This window comes from Taudactylus pleione, unplaced genomic scaffold, assembly GCF_031769625.1.
Source record: "Taudactylus pleione unplaced genomic scaffold, aTauple2 ptg000015l, whole genome shotgun sequence".
Lineage (NCBI taxonomy): Eukaryota > Metazoa > Chordata > Amphibia > Anura > Myobatrachidae > Taudactylus > Taudactylus pleione.
Genome location: NW_028284417.1, coordinates 8077337 through 8094536, shown reverse-complemented (window position 1 = coordinate 8094536; position 17200 = coordinate 8077337). Strand labels below are relative to the sequence as shown.

General features: G+C 44.2%; 1 protein-coding gene across 1 annotated transcript in view; it reads left to right on the top strand.

Moving 5' to 3' along the window:
* Positions 1–844: 844 nt before the first annotated feature.
* Positions 845–17200, top strand: part of CDC50A (cell division cycle 50 P4-ATPase accessory subunit A) — a 60443-nt gene continuing 44087 nt past the window's right edge. Inside the window, exon 1 of the mRNA XM_088471495.1 lies at positions 845–1198. Within this exon, the coding sequence (XP_088327621.1) occupies positions 968–1198 (231 nt within the window). The 5' untranslated portion in view covers positions 845–967. The remainder of the gene's footprint in view (positions 1199–17200) is intronic.

Sequence of the window (17200 nt, the reverse complement as noted above, 5' to 3'; positions counted from 1 at the left end):
CAGTGGCCTCTATTAAGCTCATACTTGCTGACATTTACTATCTGCTCCCGGGAGATGCCCGGAGAGCAGACAGAGAAGGCCACTCTGGGAGGTGGAGCCGGTTTTCTATGTCATTCGGCCCTGCCCCGTCACGGCAAACTTCCGCAAATCACTGGAGTGCGAGGAGGGGCAAGGCTAAATGACGCGTTTTCACAACATTTTGGCCCGTCCCCTCCAAACTGAGCAGCGATTCACGGCAATTATGCCTTGATTTCCGGCAATCATCTCCCTATCCTGCCCACTTCACTAGGAAGTGGGTGGGATGCGGGAGATCCGGATACTCTTCTGGGGGTGCGGAGGGCTCCCCAAAAATTCGGGAGCCTCCCGCAACTTATGGGAGAGTAGGTAAGTATGGTTGAGCTCCATAACGAGTTAGTGAAGGAAGTGAACAAGCTGACTTCTTCGGTGTGCAGTGCTGCTTATATACAGTTCTGTGCCCTGAAATTCACAATAACTTTAGTCAGAGATTACAGTTCACAACCAGTGAACCCCGAAGGGGGTTGCAAAACTGTCGGCAAGTATGCGCTAATCCGATTCAATTTTCATTAATTCACTCCCCATGGTGTCTGGTGTGAGACTGCTCTATGTATTGTTACTCTTTCTGTAAATAAATGATCCAGTATGTTATCTGACAACCTTTCTTCTCTAATAGTGGCTTAGAACATGAACAAATAGATGTCTTTGGGAAAATGGCTGCCGCCATTGCACGATAATGGCGGAGCTGATGAGAAGGCAATGAGTTTACATCGTCAGTGTGCAGCTCTAGCGTTGACTGAGGTGCGCTGGACCCTGCTAATGACGCATGCGCATACAGCAGCACAGCTTCCGCGTTGGGGCACGCCCGTTGGTGACGTCAGGGAGTCAGCAGCAGGGCACTGAGCTGTGGGCAGCTGCGCTCTGCTGGTGACACCGGGTGAGGACAGACCAAATGGCTATGAACTACAAGGAGGAGGACGGGCACCACTCCGGTGTTGGCCCCGGAGTGGCTGTAAAGAGTAAGAAGCCAGATAACACGGCTTTTAAGCAGCAGCGGCTTCCGGCTTGGCAGCCCATCCTCACCGCCGGGACCGTGCTGCCGGCCTTCTTCGTCATCGGCATCATATTTATCCCCATAGGGATCGGCATATTCGTTACCTCCAATAACATCCGGGAGTTTGAGGTGAGGCCTGGCCGCGCTGTGTGTGGTGTCACTGTCTGTATGTACAGGAGGGACCCCGGGGGGAGGGAGCTGATCGGTATCGGTGGCTGTGCTGGGGGCATAAGGCTGGTCGGGGTGTAAATCATGCCCCTCTAACGTCAGATGCTGGGGTATGGAAATCGGGGTATAGTAAGTCTGTAGGTGAGCGCATTTGTGCAGGTGGGTCTAGTGCTCACCCGGGTGTTGTCACACAGCAGCTGATTACTAGTTCCCCAGTCGCACTAATGGCACTGTCATCACTTCGTTTTTTAAATTCCTTAACGAAATTGCTATATAGGGAATGCTCAGAACAATTATTTCACCACGCCCAGTACTGAGTCATTTTATGTATGTTATTTATATAGCACGCACATTATCCAGCACTTTCCAGAGAATATTAAAGTCATTCACAGACCCTCCAACATGACCCGTTCCATTAGGTACAAAATGCTCTGCTCCTGGACTTCCCTCTTAATTTATGATTGCAGCCACCTGTGCTGAAACACCTGTCTTATCAATTACCTAGTTCAACACAGGTGACTGCAAACATTAATTAGGTGGGAAGTCCAGGAGCAGAGTGGTTTGTATCTTATGTAACAGGTCATGTTGGAGGGTTCACATCAGACTTTGCTCCTCAAGTTTGCAATCTATTACCTATCACAGTGGTTCCCACACTTTCTTGAATCTTGGCGCCCTAGAGCATCAGCATTCTTTCCAAGACACCCATAGTCCAAAAGTTTATTATGGAGAAACGCTGCAAAAATGAATAAATGAAGTAAATTGTGCCTACCTGTTACCATAGTTTCAGTTATGTGTTGGTGGACCGGGTTGCATTTCTTTGTTCACATTGTTTATGATTAGCAGCCACCAGCACTGGTTTTTGCTATCACATGAGCCATAATAATTTGATTTGGTACTTGACCACCAACCAGTGGCAATCCTGCAAGTGCCCTAGAACCACTACCCTATTGGAAACACACACTATGGTTACTTGTTTTTGTCAGAAGTCAATTGACCTATTAGTACAGTGGTCCTCAAACTCTGTCCTCAGGACCCTACACAATTCCTGTTTTCCAGGTTACCCAGCAGGTGTATTCATTATTCACTGACACATTTTAAAAGATCCACAGGTGGAGCTAATTATTTCACTTGTGATTCTGTGAGGAGAACTAGAAAACATGCACTGTTTGGGGGCCTTGTTCAGGAATTAAACTTCTGACCTCAGGGCTCTGAGACAATTATGCTAACCACTTTGCCACCCAAACCGTAACAATAAAATAAAAATATATACAGATGCACTATATGATATGGAATATATATATGTATATGAGTCCATGTGTGTTTTTTCTTATACGCACACAGGTATTTTCATTGGGTCGCTTACTGCTGTTCCCAGGTCCCTCTCAATTCCCCCACTTTCCCATCTCTCTCCGTGACCCCCTCTCTTATTCTTTGTCTACCGATTTTATTCCATCTCTCTCTACCTCCCTCTGTCCCTGTATCCCTCTTTCCCTTTCTCTTCTCCCCATCCCTATGCTCCATCTCCTCCCCCAAACCCAGCTCTTTAACCCTTCTTTCTCCCCTCACCCACCAACTGATTTCCTGTATGCTCTCCCCATTTCTTTAATGACTCTGTACACCCGCATTGCACATCACATGCTGTGTTACAGTGTACAAACCCTGATTGAGTAAGCTGGCACAGGGTTGTGGTTGTGGTAACTGTGTGTTTTCCATTGTTGGGTGCTGGGGCATGTGCACAACACCATCCGGCTCTCATTGCGCATATCAGGGACATTCATTTAGTAGACTTATTTATAAGAGTAGAAAGGACACTCCCATTATCTTCACAGGAAAAACTTGAAACAACTCATATGAGCACATGATGTTAATTATTGTCAATGTTTTGGTCCCAGTGTCGAGCCTTGTTTGAGATCAATAGACCAGTCCACAGTATACAGTAGGTACAGCATGCATATAGAGCCTTGGAGTTCGGGCACACACTATGGGCCTGATTTTGAGGTGGGAGCAAAGCAAAAAAAAGCAAGTAACTTTGTATCTTGAACAAACCATCCTGCAGTGCAAGGGGTGCATCTATATTTAGTTTTTGCATGCAGGGTAAAATACTGGTTATTTTTGCATGAAAGCCCACAATTACTGAATAGCTTTATTTTTAAAAGAAAAAATGTATTTCACGTGATGCCAAAAAAGAAGGAATGTGTAATCCTTTAGAACAGGAAATTGAGAGGTATGCTATATGGGGAAACACGTTATAAACATGGGTACATAGGACGTGGACCACCTACAACACCGCTGGGCTGCCACACTCCTCCCTAGTCTCTCCAAGTGACATCGGGAGTAGGGCACCGCTACATGCTGGACATTCACCGGTAATACCGCTATGTCTGGCACGGGCTCTAACATTGAATGCCAACAGCAGGTGAACCTACAGACTATTACCCCTTTTACACCAGCACAAAAGCCTGGGTTTTCGCTGGGTCTACCCATGTCGGAGCTCAGTGTAAAAGAGTCCCTGAAAAATAACCTGGGTCAAGTGACCTGGCAATGGTGGTTGTGGAGCAGTCACCTCCCACATTTTATGACTTCAAGTTAGCAGGGCAGACCCAGGTTCAGTGTGACTGGGGCTGACCTGAGAATAACCCAGATCGATGGTGCTTTGTAAACGGTGTCTGACCTGGGTTGGAACCATGTCTGAAAACCCAGGTCGGACCTGGGTTTTTGGTGGGAAAAGAGGTATTTGTCAGCTCCCACAGCACACTGGATATGCTGAATGATAAGACAGTTTTGGTTTAATGCGACATGGTTCACGCTGATCATTACCGCAATCTACTGTTTGCAGCGAGCAAACCGGTGAGTGACTGAGGTGGTCTGCAGACATTTATACTGCCAGGTATAAACTTTGTTGTCCGGACAACCTGTAATTTTGTATAATTTGCGGTAACTGTGAACATATGAATCAGTTTAAAAAGGTCTGCTAATTATGGTCCATTCATAAACCACAAGTTTTTATAAGGAAGACCATTTCTATATACAAAAGAGTTAATTTTTACCTGTCAATTGACAGCATACACTGCAAACTGGACACACTGCAGAATTAAGTCTCATAAAGAAAAAAATCTAGAGGGATACATGCTTATAAATATTCTGTTTCTTAATTGTGTGATACATTTTGATCACTGTCTCATGAACAGCGTTTATTGTTATATTGTGTCCAGTGGATCACTGCAGTGGCTATATAGAATATATTATATATTTTTTTAAATTAGGTTTTATAAGTTATGTTTTTAATTTTTCCTTTGAAATAAATGTTTTTTATTGTATTCATTGCACACTCCTGGCTCAGTTCTTATATGGAAACTAGCCAGCGCAACGTATATATATCCTGTGAACAATTGAGGTAACACTGTTTTGGGAGAAAGCGCTACCTCTCCAGCTTTATATTTACACTGCAAGTTAGATTTGAGTTTGGACACGCCTCTCTCAATTCTAAAAGCTGGGTATACGCTACTTGATTTTTCATGCAATCATGATACCTGCGACCATTGTGTACTCCAATCTGTCGTTTGTACACATAGTTCTTGGCATCACACCATCTGATGTGCTGAACATCAGATGGGACGATGCGATATAGTTGCACAATGTTTAGTATGCCGGGATACACGACCGCACCATCAGGAGGAGGACTGATCAGTGCATCATTAAGGTGTATACCCAGCTTTAATCTCTCTGCACATATTACATATGCCTCAGCTGCAGTGCCACATGGTTTTGCCAAGGTGCAAAGTTTTTTTTTTTTTTTTGCTTTGTTCCATGTATTTGTGCTAATAGGAGAAACCTGGCAATTGATCAAAACTTCCTCCCCGAAGTCTTCAAAGCCCCCTTTAAAAAGAAAGCTCTCTTTTTTTTTTTTTTTTTTATAAATGAGTATGTGTAATGAAAATGAGCTATTAAAAGTGACTAAAGTCTATTTCTTCTTCAGGGTCCATAGGGGGTCAACAGGGTTGACCTTGGGATATAGCTGGATCTGGATTCACGGGCACCACGCAGTTAAAGCTTTAGCTCCCAGGATGCACTGGGTCCATCCTCCTCTACACCCTGCCCCCGGGCCACAGGCACCTAAGTTTAAGTTGGTGCCCGGCCGGAGTCAGGTCACTGTTTGCGCAGGGGAGGGGGGGCTGATTAGCAGCCCCTAAGCTCATTTTTATTATTTGAGTTCATAGTTTGCTTTTACTTTGACTGTCAATTTTTATTATGCAGTCTGTTGCTTCCGGTCTCTGGCGGCCCCCCTCCCATATCCCGCGTACCCACTAGACCACCAGTGAACTTTAATGGCAGCGGGCGCTGGGGTTCCGGGGGTTAATAGCCAGCCACTGTAGGCAGCCTTCCCTGTTTAGCGGCTCCTCCCTTAAGCTCAGGGTGCCTTTCCGCTTGGGTCTGCTCTCCTCCTATGGCCACACCCCCTCCTGAGGTCTCCGGCGGCCATCTTTTCTCATAGTGGCAGCGCAGATCTCCCAGGCTTTGGACCTCTGCAGGGGAGAGGTTCCCCTGTATACCTCTCCCCTGCAGGGACAGTGTATGCAGCACTATAGCCCTCCCAGACACTGGTTCTATGCAGGTTGATTGTAGTGGCAAGGTGCAGTGAGTATTACTTTCTGCATGGTATGTGATTTTTGCTAGTGCTGACTGTCTTCATTTCTGAATACTGTCAGTCTATACCTATCCCTGTCCTTTTCCTACAGTCCTGACAGGTGTGTTTAGGAAGGTTTTTATTTTTTTTCTTCTTTGATCTCGCTTATATAAATTCAAGTATATGTGCGGTCCATCACATACAGTTGTATGCTACACGGTACTATATTAGTGGACCTGTGTGTTGCATGTTTGTGGGTTCCCCAGTTCGGTGCTCCCAGACTTCCCATTATATTTTTATTTATATTCTCTCTCTTGTTCTGTGGGGGTTGGTAAGGAGGATTTACTTCAAAATGGACTATGTGTGAGGTGCTATCAGTCACCTGGTCCTGCAAACCCCCAACAATGGGTCAGGACCCTCCTTGGGCTGTGTTTTCTCAGGTGTTGGCCTCCATTGCAGATCACCTGGCGGTTCCGGCTGTTCTCCCCATATGGGGTTGCAATCAGCCATCCTCCCCTCTCAGGGTATCCCGCAATTATTGCAGTCTACTCCTGGGCCCCAGACTGTTGCTCCCTATCAGGGGTTACCGCTTTATATGCAGTCTCCTCTGGTGCCTCAAAAGTCTGTTATTCCTTTCAACGGACTTCCGCAACTTGGCCAGCCACCTTGGGTGGATGTGTTCTCTAGTTCATTCCAGAGTTTGGTGGTCTCATCTACGGCCTTTCAAACTATGCTGCGGAGTGAAAAACCTCAGAAGTCGTATAAACACCCAATTATGTCATCCCAGTCTACAGAGCTCTCAGACACGGATGCGTCTTCGGATGATGGGGAAATGTCTGAGGGGTCTGATTCGGATTCCCCTGTCCGGGAGGTGGAACCTAAATCTTCTTGTGCCAGCATTGGTTAGGGCGTTTCGATCCATTCTTAACATAGAGGATGACGTTCCGGCCCCTTAATCCAAATACCCAAATTTGAAACAGGCAAAAGTGGCTTCGGCAGTTTTTCCTTTCTCTGACCAGCTGACAGATCACATGGCGGAGGCCTGGCAATCGCCTAGTGCCTTGGTGGCTAACCTTGACACTCCAGATGTTGTGGAACTACATATCCCAGCATGCACTGCTACCATTTTGCTATTAGGGCATGCCCAAACTGGCAAGGCATGCTGCGATATGTAGTTCCACAACATCTGGAGTGTCAAGGTTAGCCACCACTGGCCTAGTAAGAGGTTTCGGCCGCAGAAACGTTTAGCTTCAAGTTATCCGTTTCCTGCAGGTCATTGCAAAAAGTGGGAAAGTGTTACTCGCTTAATCAAGAGTGCTACACTGCCTATGCCTTCCATTTCATCCTTGAAAGGTTCCACGGACAGGAAGGTGGAGACGTGCCTGAAATCGATTTATTCTTTCTTGGGGGCTGTGGCCCGTCCGTCCATGGCTATCTCTTGGGTGGCTAAGGCCATTGAGAGCTGGGTCAATGTGCTGGAGGATACTTTCCCTGAGGAGGCTCCTGAGGCTCAAAGAGCCTTAGTGAGCCAAATGAGAGATGCAGCTGCATATATTGGCGAGGCGGCTTTGGATGCCAGTCTACTAACCTCCAGAATGTCTGCTGCAGCCGTGTCGGCTCGCCGCTCTTTGTGGTTATGCTCCTGGAGGGCGGATGCTGATTCCAAAAAGGGCCTGGATGCCTTGCCCTTCAATGGGGATATTTTATTTGGCCCAGACCTGGACAAAATTGTAGACACCCTAGCAAAGTCTAAATCAGCCTTTCTGCCATCGGCAGCTGCGCCTTCAAAGGCTAGGACCTCTGCATTTCGGTCCTTTCGTTCTCAGGGAAATCCCAAAGGTCAGTATTTCCCTAGGCAATCGGCAGCCAAGTCGACCTCTAAACCTAAGAAACAGGCCTGGAGCTCCAGAGGCCCTTCTTCCAAGCCAGAGGATAAACCCTCAGCCTGATGGGAAGGGCCTTCCTCTAGGGGATCCCAGGGTGGGAGGCAGACTTCTTCAGTTCGTCCAGTACTGGTGCCACACCACCAAGGATGCTTTGGTAAAAGTGGTCTCTCAGGGGTACGCCCTCTCCTTTCGTTACAGACCTCCTCACCAGTTTTTCTGCACGATCCTTCCTCTGGACAAGACCAAGGCCTTGCAGATTCAGGTAGCGCATGAAGAATAGATGCATGTGGACACATCTGTATGTAGCACTTATCCTCATGTATCTAATTCCGAATTGCCTATAGATTGTAAGCTTGCAAGCAGGACCCTCTTATCTTTATTACCCAGTCTTGTTTTATTACTGTTTTGCTAAAAATTGTGTTCGCAACAGAATGTGCTGGCGCTCTATATATAAGTTAATAAGTAAAGAGCTTACCTTATCAATCACTTTACTTCTAGCTCTTACCAGAATATTTCATGACTACTGCAGATTAATACATAGAGCCATATTCAATTAGAGGCGAAGTTTTCGCCTGTCCGACTGTTCGCTTCATTCGCCTGTTTCAGAGGCGAATTTATTCCGTGCTCGTCCCCGCTTTTCGCCTAATTCAATTGCAAAACAGGCGAACACGGAAATAGGCGAATGCGGAACAGGTGAAAAGTACTGAAAGATTTGGGGAAATCAGTCTGTACCCCAGAAAAAGATGCACTAACATAGGGAATCAATATAAATGTGTACTAATAGCCCTAATAAAACTATTTTGTGTACTTAAGTTGTGTAAATTGTTTGCTATTAGCGTTTCTGTAAAAGTGGTGAAGAATGGCATAAAGCTGTATTTTTTGGTGAAAATAAGTAGTCCTGTCAAATTTGGGGTGCTTGAAAATGGGTGCTAGCATGTTTTTATGTCTCTAAAGTGAACTTTTAAAAAATGTGAAAAATCCACCTTCTGCATGCACCTGCAATCCCAAAAACACCTGAGCCATACTTGTGGACCCCCAAGAAGTCTTTTTCGCTACTTTTAATGTTTATCCCCCCACTTTTTAAATTTACACCCCAAAAATGACATGTCTTTTTCGGGGTGTTCTTAGGTTTTAGTTCTGTATTTTTTGCGTATTTGTCCTTTGGGGGGGGCTGTCCCAAGGGGTCTGAGTTGTTTCCCCACGTTTGCACCCCAAAATAAAGATTTTGCATTTCTTTTCACCAGCTATTGTTTGTAGAATCATTTTTGGAGAATTGTTTCCACTTAGGCGAAATTGTCCTGGAATTGAATTTGGCTAATTTTTTTTTAGGCGAATTTTTCAAAAAAAAACGGCCGAATATGGCTTTTCACCTCTAATTGAATTCCCCTCATAGTCTTGAAAAAAACATTTTTATTGCTGCTATAAGCATTTATTTATGGGGCTTCACCACAATTTTTAATAAATAGTGGCCTATACTTGCGTTTATAGTCCACTGCAAGATAAAGGTGGCTAAAGGCTGCTTAATGGCTGTACTTCAGTGGAATACTGACAGGCAATGTACTTTTTTGTAGAAAGTAAATTTCCAGTCACAATCACTTTTTTGAAATATCTAAATTTTTCAAATTGTGATAGCAATGTGAATGTCTTAAATATATTTTTAAATATGCAAATTTGTATATTCAGTTCACTTTACTTTAATAGTTTGACAACTGAAGTTGTAGAGGTAGTTGGGAGCAACATAATGTGCTCCTGTGTAGATCGAAGCTAAAGCTGGATACACACTAAACAAATTGTGTACCCAGTGATTTGATGGGCGACCCCCCCCTCCCCACACCTGATGGGCTGACATATTGGGCGGCTAGTACACAACAGACGATGCGGTGCCCGATATGTTCGCCCCTGCTGCATTCCACTGCATGGGGTTGCCTGCCGCATTGTCACATTGAGCAGCATGTAGGGCCAACCTGATAACCCCGCAGGAGCACGCACTGCCCGACATAGTGGGTACACACTGCAAGATTTATCATTCCAATCCATTGGAAATCCTCAAATCGTCTAAAATATCTCTTATGGAGCATACACACGGTCAGATTTGTCAGATTTGTGAGATGAACGATTTTACCAAAGTTTTGAACGATTGAACGATTTTTGACTGCATTAAAATGAATGGAATCGTCCAAGTCTGACTGCAAACCCATCAGATGTCAGATATCGTTATCTGACAAACGGGAACGCGCATCGTTGATCGTCCATCGTTCAGGCATGTCAGATATGTCAGATTTTCCTTCAGATATGAACGACTGAACGATTTTTAAATCGTTATCGTTCATATCTGAAGGAAAAATCTGATCGTGTGTATGCACCATAAGTGTGTACCCAGCTTTAGATTGTGGTATCTTTTATAGATATAAGCCATGTGAATAGGGTTAGGCAGCCTGTGGCACTCTAGCTGCTGTGGAACTTCACCTCCCAGCATGCCTTGCCACAGTTCCGCTATTAGGGTATGCAGAAATTGTGGCATGCTGGTATGTGTAGTCCACCAGCAAATGGATTGCCACAGTTACCTACCCCTTGGGTAGCATACAAAAGCTAAATTCTCTATAGAAAGGGGTCAAAATACAAACAAATATTTAACTTCCATGAGTTAATATTCAGAGTATATTGTGGCATTGTTCCCTAGTGGGGGAAACATTCTACAGAGGAGAGAGAGTGATCTGTGATACAAAGGTTATGTACAAATGTCCTATTACAAATACCATAGTACATTCCTTTCCCTATCCCCTCGGTTTATGTTATTGAATGTCTTTCTGTAATCAGTTTAAGTTTATTGCAATGGTTTGAAATAATTCTTATGGGGTTATTTACTAAATTGCAGGTTTTTACAAGTGGAGATGTTGCCCATAGCAACCAATCAGATTCTAGCTATTATCTTCTAGAAGGTGCTAGATAACTTAAGTAGAATCTGGTTGTTACGGGCAACATCTCCACTTGTAAAAACCCGCACTTTAGTAAATATACCCCTTTAATATTTTTATGTTTGGAATCTTCCCTTTTACTGCTTCCTGTATTAAGATAGGGGCCACTAAAAAAGAGAAAAATCTTTTTCTTTGCTAATGCTGCCCATCCACAAGGCGACTAAACCTAGCGATGGAGCAAAAACAACGGTCGTTATCGCTCCATTGCTTGGTAATCGCCTGCAAATCGGGCAGTAAAAGGTTAAAAACTACTAGCGATGCGTGCGCCCGCTGGTTAACATCTATCATCACCCGAACATGACGGTCAACCTGACGACGGCCGTCAGGTTGCCATGTTCGGGGATGAACCCGCCACCATAAAGCAGAGTGCCAAGAGAGGGAGCGCTGTCACTCACCTGTCTAGAGGGACGCTGTTGCCATGGAATGTCTGCAGCTGGGAGCCGCTGAGGAGGGGGTCCTGCAGCCTGCCGGAGACCAGTGCCCTGCTGACTTCTGCCCGTCACCGCCAAGGACCCGGGAGGAAGACCTCTCCAGACTTCACCCCACGGGAGACGACGGCGTCGTAATCATGCCGGCGTCCCCGCATCGCCTAGTGGATGGGCATCTTAAGCCTTTTATTAGTAACTCGAAGCACAATCATTGTTGTGTTTCAAAGACATATTATGATACATCTAACCTGTGACACTTGATCTTTTGTTTGTATAATACATTTGAATTCACCTTGTTTCTTGATGTGAATTGAACCACAACAGGGGCAGGTTTTGTTATTACAAAATAAAACTTTATAAATATTCTAATATACTTAAGTGGTCATTTCAGGTAGACGTGAGGGGGGTGAGTTTCCATTGCTCAATCTTGTCCCAGACTCAGGGATTTTTGTACGCAGCCCTAAGTTTAATTTACGACTGATATCAAGTAAAAGGCAGATGCAAATCAGAAAATGTGTTTCCAAGTATAAATACACAATCATCAGGGGTAAATTTACTAAAGTTCAATTTTGTTCTCTGTTCGATGTTTGCATTCGATTACGTATTTTTTTTTTTTTATTATTTATAATAAAGGATTTACTAAAGCCCAAATCGAATGTCAAATCGAACAGAAATATGAATTTCAAATGAAATTGAATTTCTGAATAACATCAATGTTTTCACTTTGAGGACAATAGGATCCCTTCATTTACTAATATTCGATTTGTAAATCGAATGAAAAGCAAACTCGAACTGCAAATCCCCAAATGAATAGAACTGCTTCATTCTTTTGTTTTCAGCATGAGCAGTTCGTTTTCACACATATACATGCATACATCAGTGAGATGTCTGCATGTATCTTATTGTAGCAAGCTTGGAAACAGTAAAGGTGCCCGACCACAAGTTGAGCAATATAACAATATAGTTCAATCGTTCTTAAATCGTTTGCAAAAATGTCTAAAACGACCAGCGATGCACGCTCCCGCTGGTCATTTAGACATCCATCATCGGCAAACATGCTGGATCAATCATCTGTTTGCAGCTGATTGATGTGCCTACACTGAACGACTGCTTGTTCAGTGAAGGCACATCACAGACTGACAAACGACTGCACGATTACAATGTCTTAATCGTGCAGTCGTTTTGAGGTCTGCCAGTGGATGACAGCTTTACTGTTTTTTGTTTTTTTAAATAACGTGGGGTTCCCCCCCCCTAAATACACAACCAGCCCCGGACTTTTCATAGCCAGTCTTGGTTGTGTAAGTTCAGGGAAAAAATTGCATAGGTTTCCACTGTACTAATGCTCAGATCCTGTCCTGGTTCTGGAATTACAGGGGGAAATAATGCATAGGGTCCGCTCGAACTTTAGTAAAGTAACCCCCAGGAGTGCACTGTAGAAAAGTGTCTGATCATCTAGAGATGTTGTCAAGAGAAGCACTCACTGAAAGCTCCTCCCAGTATAATACATTAATGGGGCAAGTCCATTAGAAGCAATGGATTCGAAGTGCTGGATAAGCGGTTTGAACACAGGAGAATGTGTGGTGTTTGGTTACAGTAATTCTCTATGCCGTGTGCAGCTGCGCATGACAACTGCACATCGATGAGAATAGAATTGTCCCCTTCACTCTAAACTTCAAAGGCAACCTTGAAACAATTTCAAGCCTATTTGTCTGCAACTCCACATGAATCTAATAAATTGCTTCTATTTACCAATAGGTAATAATAGGTACAACCTTTGCCATATGTTTCTACAGTTTTTCATCCCCATAATATCATTGCCAAGTTAAATGCCCTTTTATCAATTAAGAGATGGGAAGTAGAAGGGTTAAAATGACCCATCCTCAAACCCAGGCCTAGAACCATGGTACTTGGATGTTTTAAAGGGCTTTTATACTGAAGTTTTAATAATCCTGTCCATAAGTGTTTAGTTTCTCATCTGGGAGTCCTAGATAAGATCCGGAATCCGATATGGCTCAGTACCTGCGTTCCGCCTATTTCTCCATACCCGTATGGGTCATGTTTTTGCCAGTGGTGGTGTTGGTGTGCTGGACCCCTGTGGTTAATTACGAGGCCCGGCAACACTGGCGTCCTGGTCGCAGCAGGTGGGAAGTTCCTGACGCCCGCTGCTAGAGTCCCTGCTTCCAGTGCTGTCCTCTGTGGTGCCACGGCTATAAAATGCAGTCTGCTAGGGGAGCGTGCATCGGCCTGCAGGAAAATCCCCTAAATCCCGACAGCTATAGGTAGGTAACCTTACCCTCCCCTTTCTCCCCCCCTCCCTAATTCTAATGCCTAACCCCCTCCCTCCCCGCCGCACCCTAAACCTAATTTTCCCGGGGTGGTGCCTAACCCTGACCTCCCCCCCCCCCCCCCCCCCCAAGGGGTGTCTAACCCCCCCACCACCATTCCAAGGACAATCGGGATGGTGGGGGTCGATGTCCAGCATCTGGATTAAGATGGGCGTCGGCATTTCAATCCTCATCTTGATTCCCTTGTCGGGCAGGAGGAGTCGGGATTTAGACCAGCGGCATCGCCGGTCTATTAACTACATCCCTTTACCACAGCCTTCCCGCAAGTGCTGGTGCAGAGCTTTAACTAATCTGCTGCAGTGATCATGAACTCTGCTATGTGAGTAACCCCTGTATCTTCTGTGAGTTACTTGGTTCAGTGTGTATTATATCTGCACATCCGGCCAGTGCACCAGGGCCTAACAGCATAGACCCTTTCCGCCAACATCCACTGACCTTTTGATCCAGTTTTAGCACCGCTACATCTAGTCAGTACAGTATTGCATCTTGTCTTGTGCCCTCCCCAGAGCTACATTCAGTACTAGTGCACACCAGTGCAGTATCATCCAAGTCTGACTCCAGTCTGTTCCAGCTCCAGTCAAGTCATAGTCCAGTTCTGGCTTACTCCAGCATCACCAAGTTACCCAGTTATTGCCCAGAGGGCTTGATCCTGTGTCCGCTGACTATCCTGATGTATCGTGACAGTCTTTTCTAAAGTATATATCTCTAATGTTTCTCCCAACCCAGAAAATAAGATGGTTACATAAATAAATATTTATGGGAAAGATTATTTATTGAAGACAGTACATCCTGAAAAAAAAATCTAATCTCGGTTTGGGATATCTTTTCTTTCTTATGATGAGAGACATATCTGAAATACTCTAGTACATATCGAGTACTCTGAATTATCATCATGCCATTATCCTTGTATAGTTATACCACTTGAATATTAGGAATAATTGTTACTCCACAGAAAACAAATGCATGTGTAACTACAGTTTATATTTATTATGTGAACTATTTCTGAAATCTTCTGGACAGGAAATGGAGGAGATGTGAGGTATGAGAAATGGGTTGTAGTTATGAGACGCCGGTCTCAATCCCAACAAGGAATTTAAGATGGGCGTCGAACTACCGACGCCTATCTTAATTCCAATGCCGAAGGACGCCGGCCCGAATGAGGTAAGTACGGCCACCATTAGTATTGGCCACAGGGAGGGAAGCTTAGGTTTAGGGAGCGTAGTGGGGTTAGAGTTAGGCTTTAGGGGGGAGGTTAGTGTTAGTCACCCCTAGGAGGGGTGGGTTAGGGTTAGGCACGTCCCCTCCCCCCCCCTGGGAGGTTTAGGGTGCGGTAAGGGGGGGTTAACATTAGTCACCCCCGGGTGGAGGTTAGGGTTAGGCACTAGGGCAGTGGTTCCCAAACTTTTTTGAATCACGGCGCCCCTAAGTTTAAGGTTGTTATACATTTTGGTTATTTTTGGTTACAGACTGGCAATTTTAATTTTATTGTTATACTGTATCAAAGGTGACTTTCTATTTTTGTGATGCGTATTTGACTGCAGTCATTGATGTTTTTTTTTTTTTGGATTACACACTTTGTAATATTTTATTTTTGTTGATATAAGCGCAGAGACACACTTGTATATTTACAGTGGGTAAAATATTGTATAGTATTGAACACCAACATTTTTCTCAGTAAATATATTTATAATGGGGCTATTGTAATGAAATTGTCAGCAACAACCCATGCAATCCACACATGCAAAGAAATCAAACCATAGATATCCATAAATTTATGTGAAATGACACAGGGAAAAAGTATTGAACACATGAAGAAAGGGAGGTGCAAAAAGAAATCTTATCAGTAATTCGAAAGCAATCCTACCCCTTTTCAGTGCAAATTAATATAAGCTGGTTCAGTCCCAACTGATGGCCTATAAAAAGGTGTCTCATTACCAAGGTGTCACACAAGAAACGTTTCATGATTGGTAAAAGCAAAGAGCTCTCTCAAGCCTTTTGCAACCTTATTGTTGCAAAACATATACAGATGGCATTGGTTACAGAAGGATTTCTGAACTTCTGAATGTTCCAGTGAGCACTGTTGGAGCCATAAACCGGAAGTGGAAAGAACATAATTTCACCATAAACCGGCCATGACCACATGCTCCTCGCAAGATTTCTGACAGAGGAGTGAAAAGAATTATCAGAAGAGTTGTCCAAGAGCTTCAGAAAGACCTGGAATTAGCTGGTACAATTGTTTCCAAGAAAACCATAAGTAATGCACTCAACCACCATGGCCTGTATGCACGCTCACCACGCAAGACTCCATTGCTGAAGAAAAAGCATGTTGAAGTTTTTGTTTAAAGTTTGCTCCACAACATTTGGACAAGCCTGTGAATTACTGGGAGAATATAGTCTGGTCAGATGAGACCAAAATTGAACTCTTTGGATGCCATAATACACACCATGTTTGGAAGAGAAATGGCACTGCACATCACCCCAAAAACACCATACCAACAGTGAAGTTTGGAGGTGGGAACATCATGGTGTGGGGCTGTTTTTCAGCATACGGTACTGGCATATTTCGTATGGTTGAAGGAAGGATGAATGGAAAAATGTACCGAGACATTCTTGATAAAAATCTGCTGCCATCGACCAGGATGCTGAAGATGAAAGGAGGGTGGACATTTTAGCAAGACAATGATCCCAAACACACAGCCAAGGACACTCAATTGGTTTCAGAGTGTTGAATCGTAAATAAACCTTTAGTACATTCCTGCCTATAAACCTCTAAGATTCACCTGCCTAGAACCTCTAAGACAAAACCTGCCTATACCTTCTAAATCCACAAGATGTAGCTAATTAGCGTTGTGTTTAATTATACCGTTAATAAAACTCTTAAGACAGTTGAATAGCGGTCCAACGCGCTAAAGATTATTATTCAGGTAAAAGTACAGATGTTACCACGCTATGAACTAACAATAAGCGCAGAATAAATTGTACAAATATTTAGGTCATAAGGTACAGTCAATACATACGCGTGCGCTCTGGGACCAGATACTGGCATCAAGATTGAGACCTCCGCCGACAGCATAAACATGAACAATGCAGACTGGCATCTTGTTTCAGAGCACTCACATATATACCCGTACTGGGATAAGCAATACAATAGAATACGTTGGCAGGTTCACATCGGTTCCTTTTCTTGCTTCTTCCGTTACGGTACAATTCATAGGTCAGTGCAAAGACTCAACCCAGCCTCTAACAGCCTGATTGTGTTCACCTTCCCACTGCATAATATATGTACTCCATTTAATGTGCTTTATTGCACACCTGAGGGAAAGGAGATGCCCTCAGCCTGGATTAGCACCCCTTCCTTATTGGTTTAAAAGCATGGAGTCTGGTAATGTTAATGCACACTAGTATTAGGCACAATTCTAGGTAAGTCCTACAAGTTATATACTGTAGTGCAACTTTGGTTCATTTTTGGGGCGTGGGTCCCCCTGGATTGCTTTGGTTGATCTGTCTCAGGGCACCGCATTATAACACATTTTTCTTTTATAATACATTTTAACCCTTCACTGTTTGTTTATTATACATGTACTTCACCTTTTTATTTTCATTCTCTATATGCAGCTGTGGCTGCTCTTAACTATCCCTTTTGCACTGCACTTTTCTTACTATGGCGGTGCCCTGGGGCAGCTTGCCTGGGCTAGTTTAGGGGGT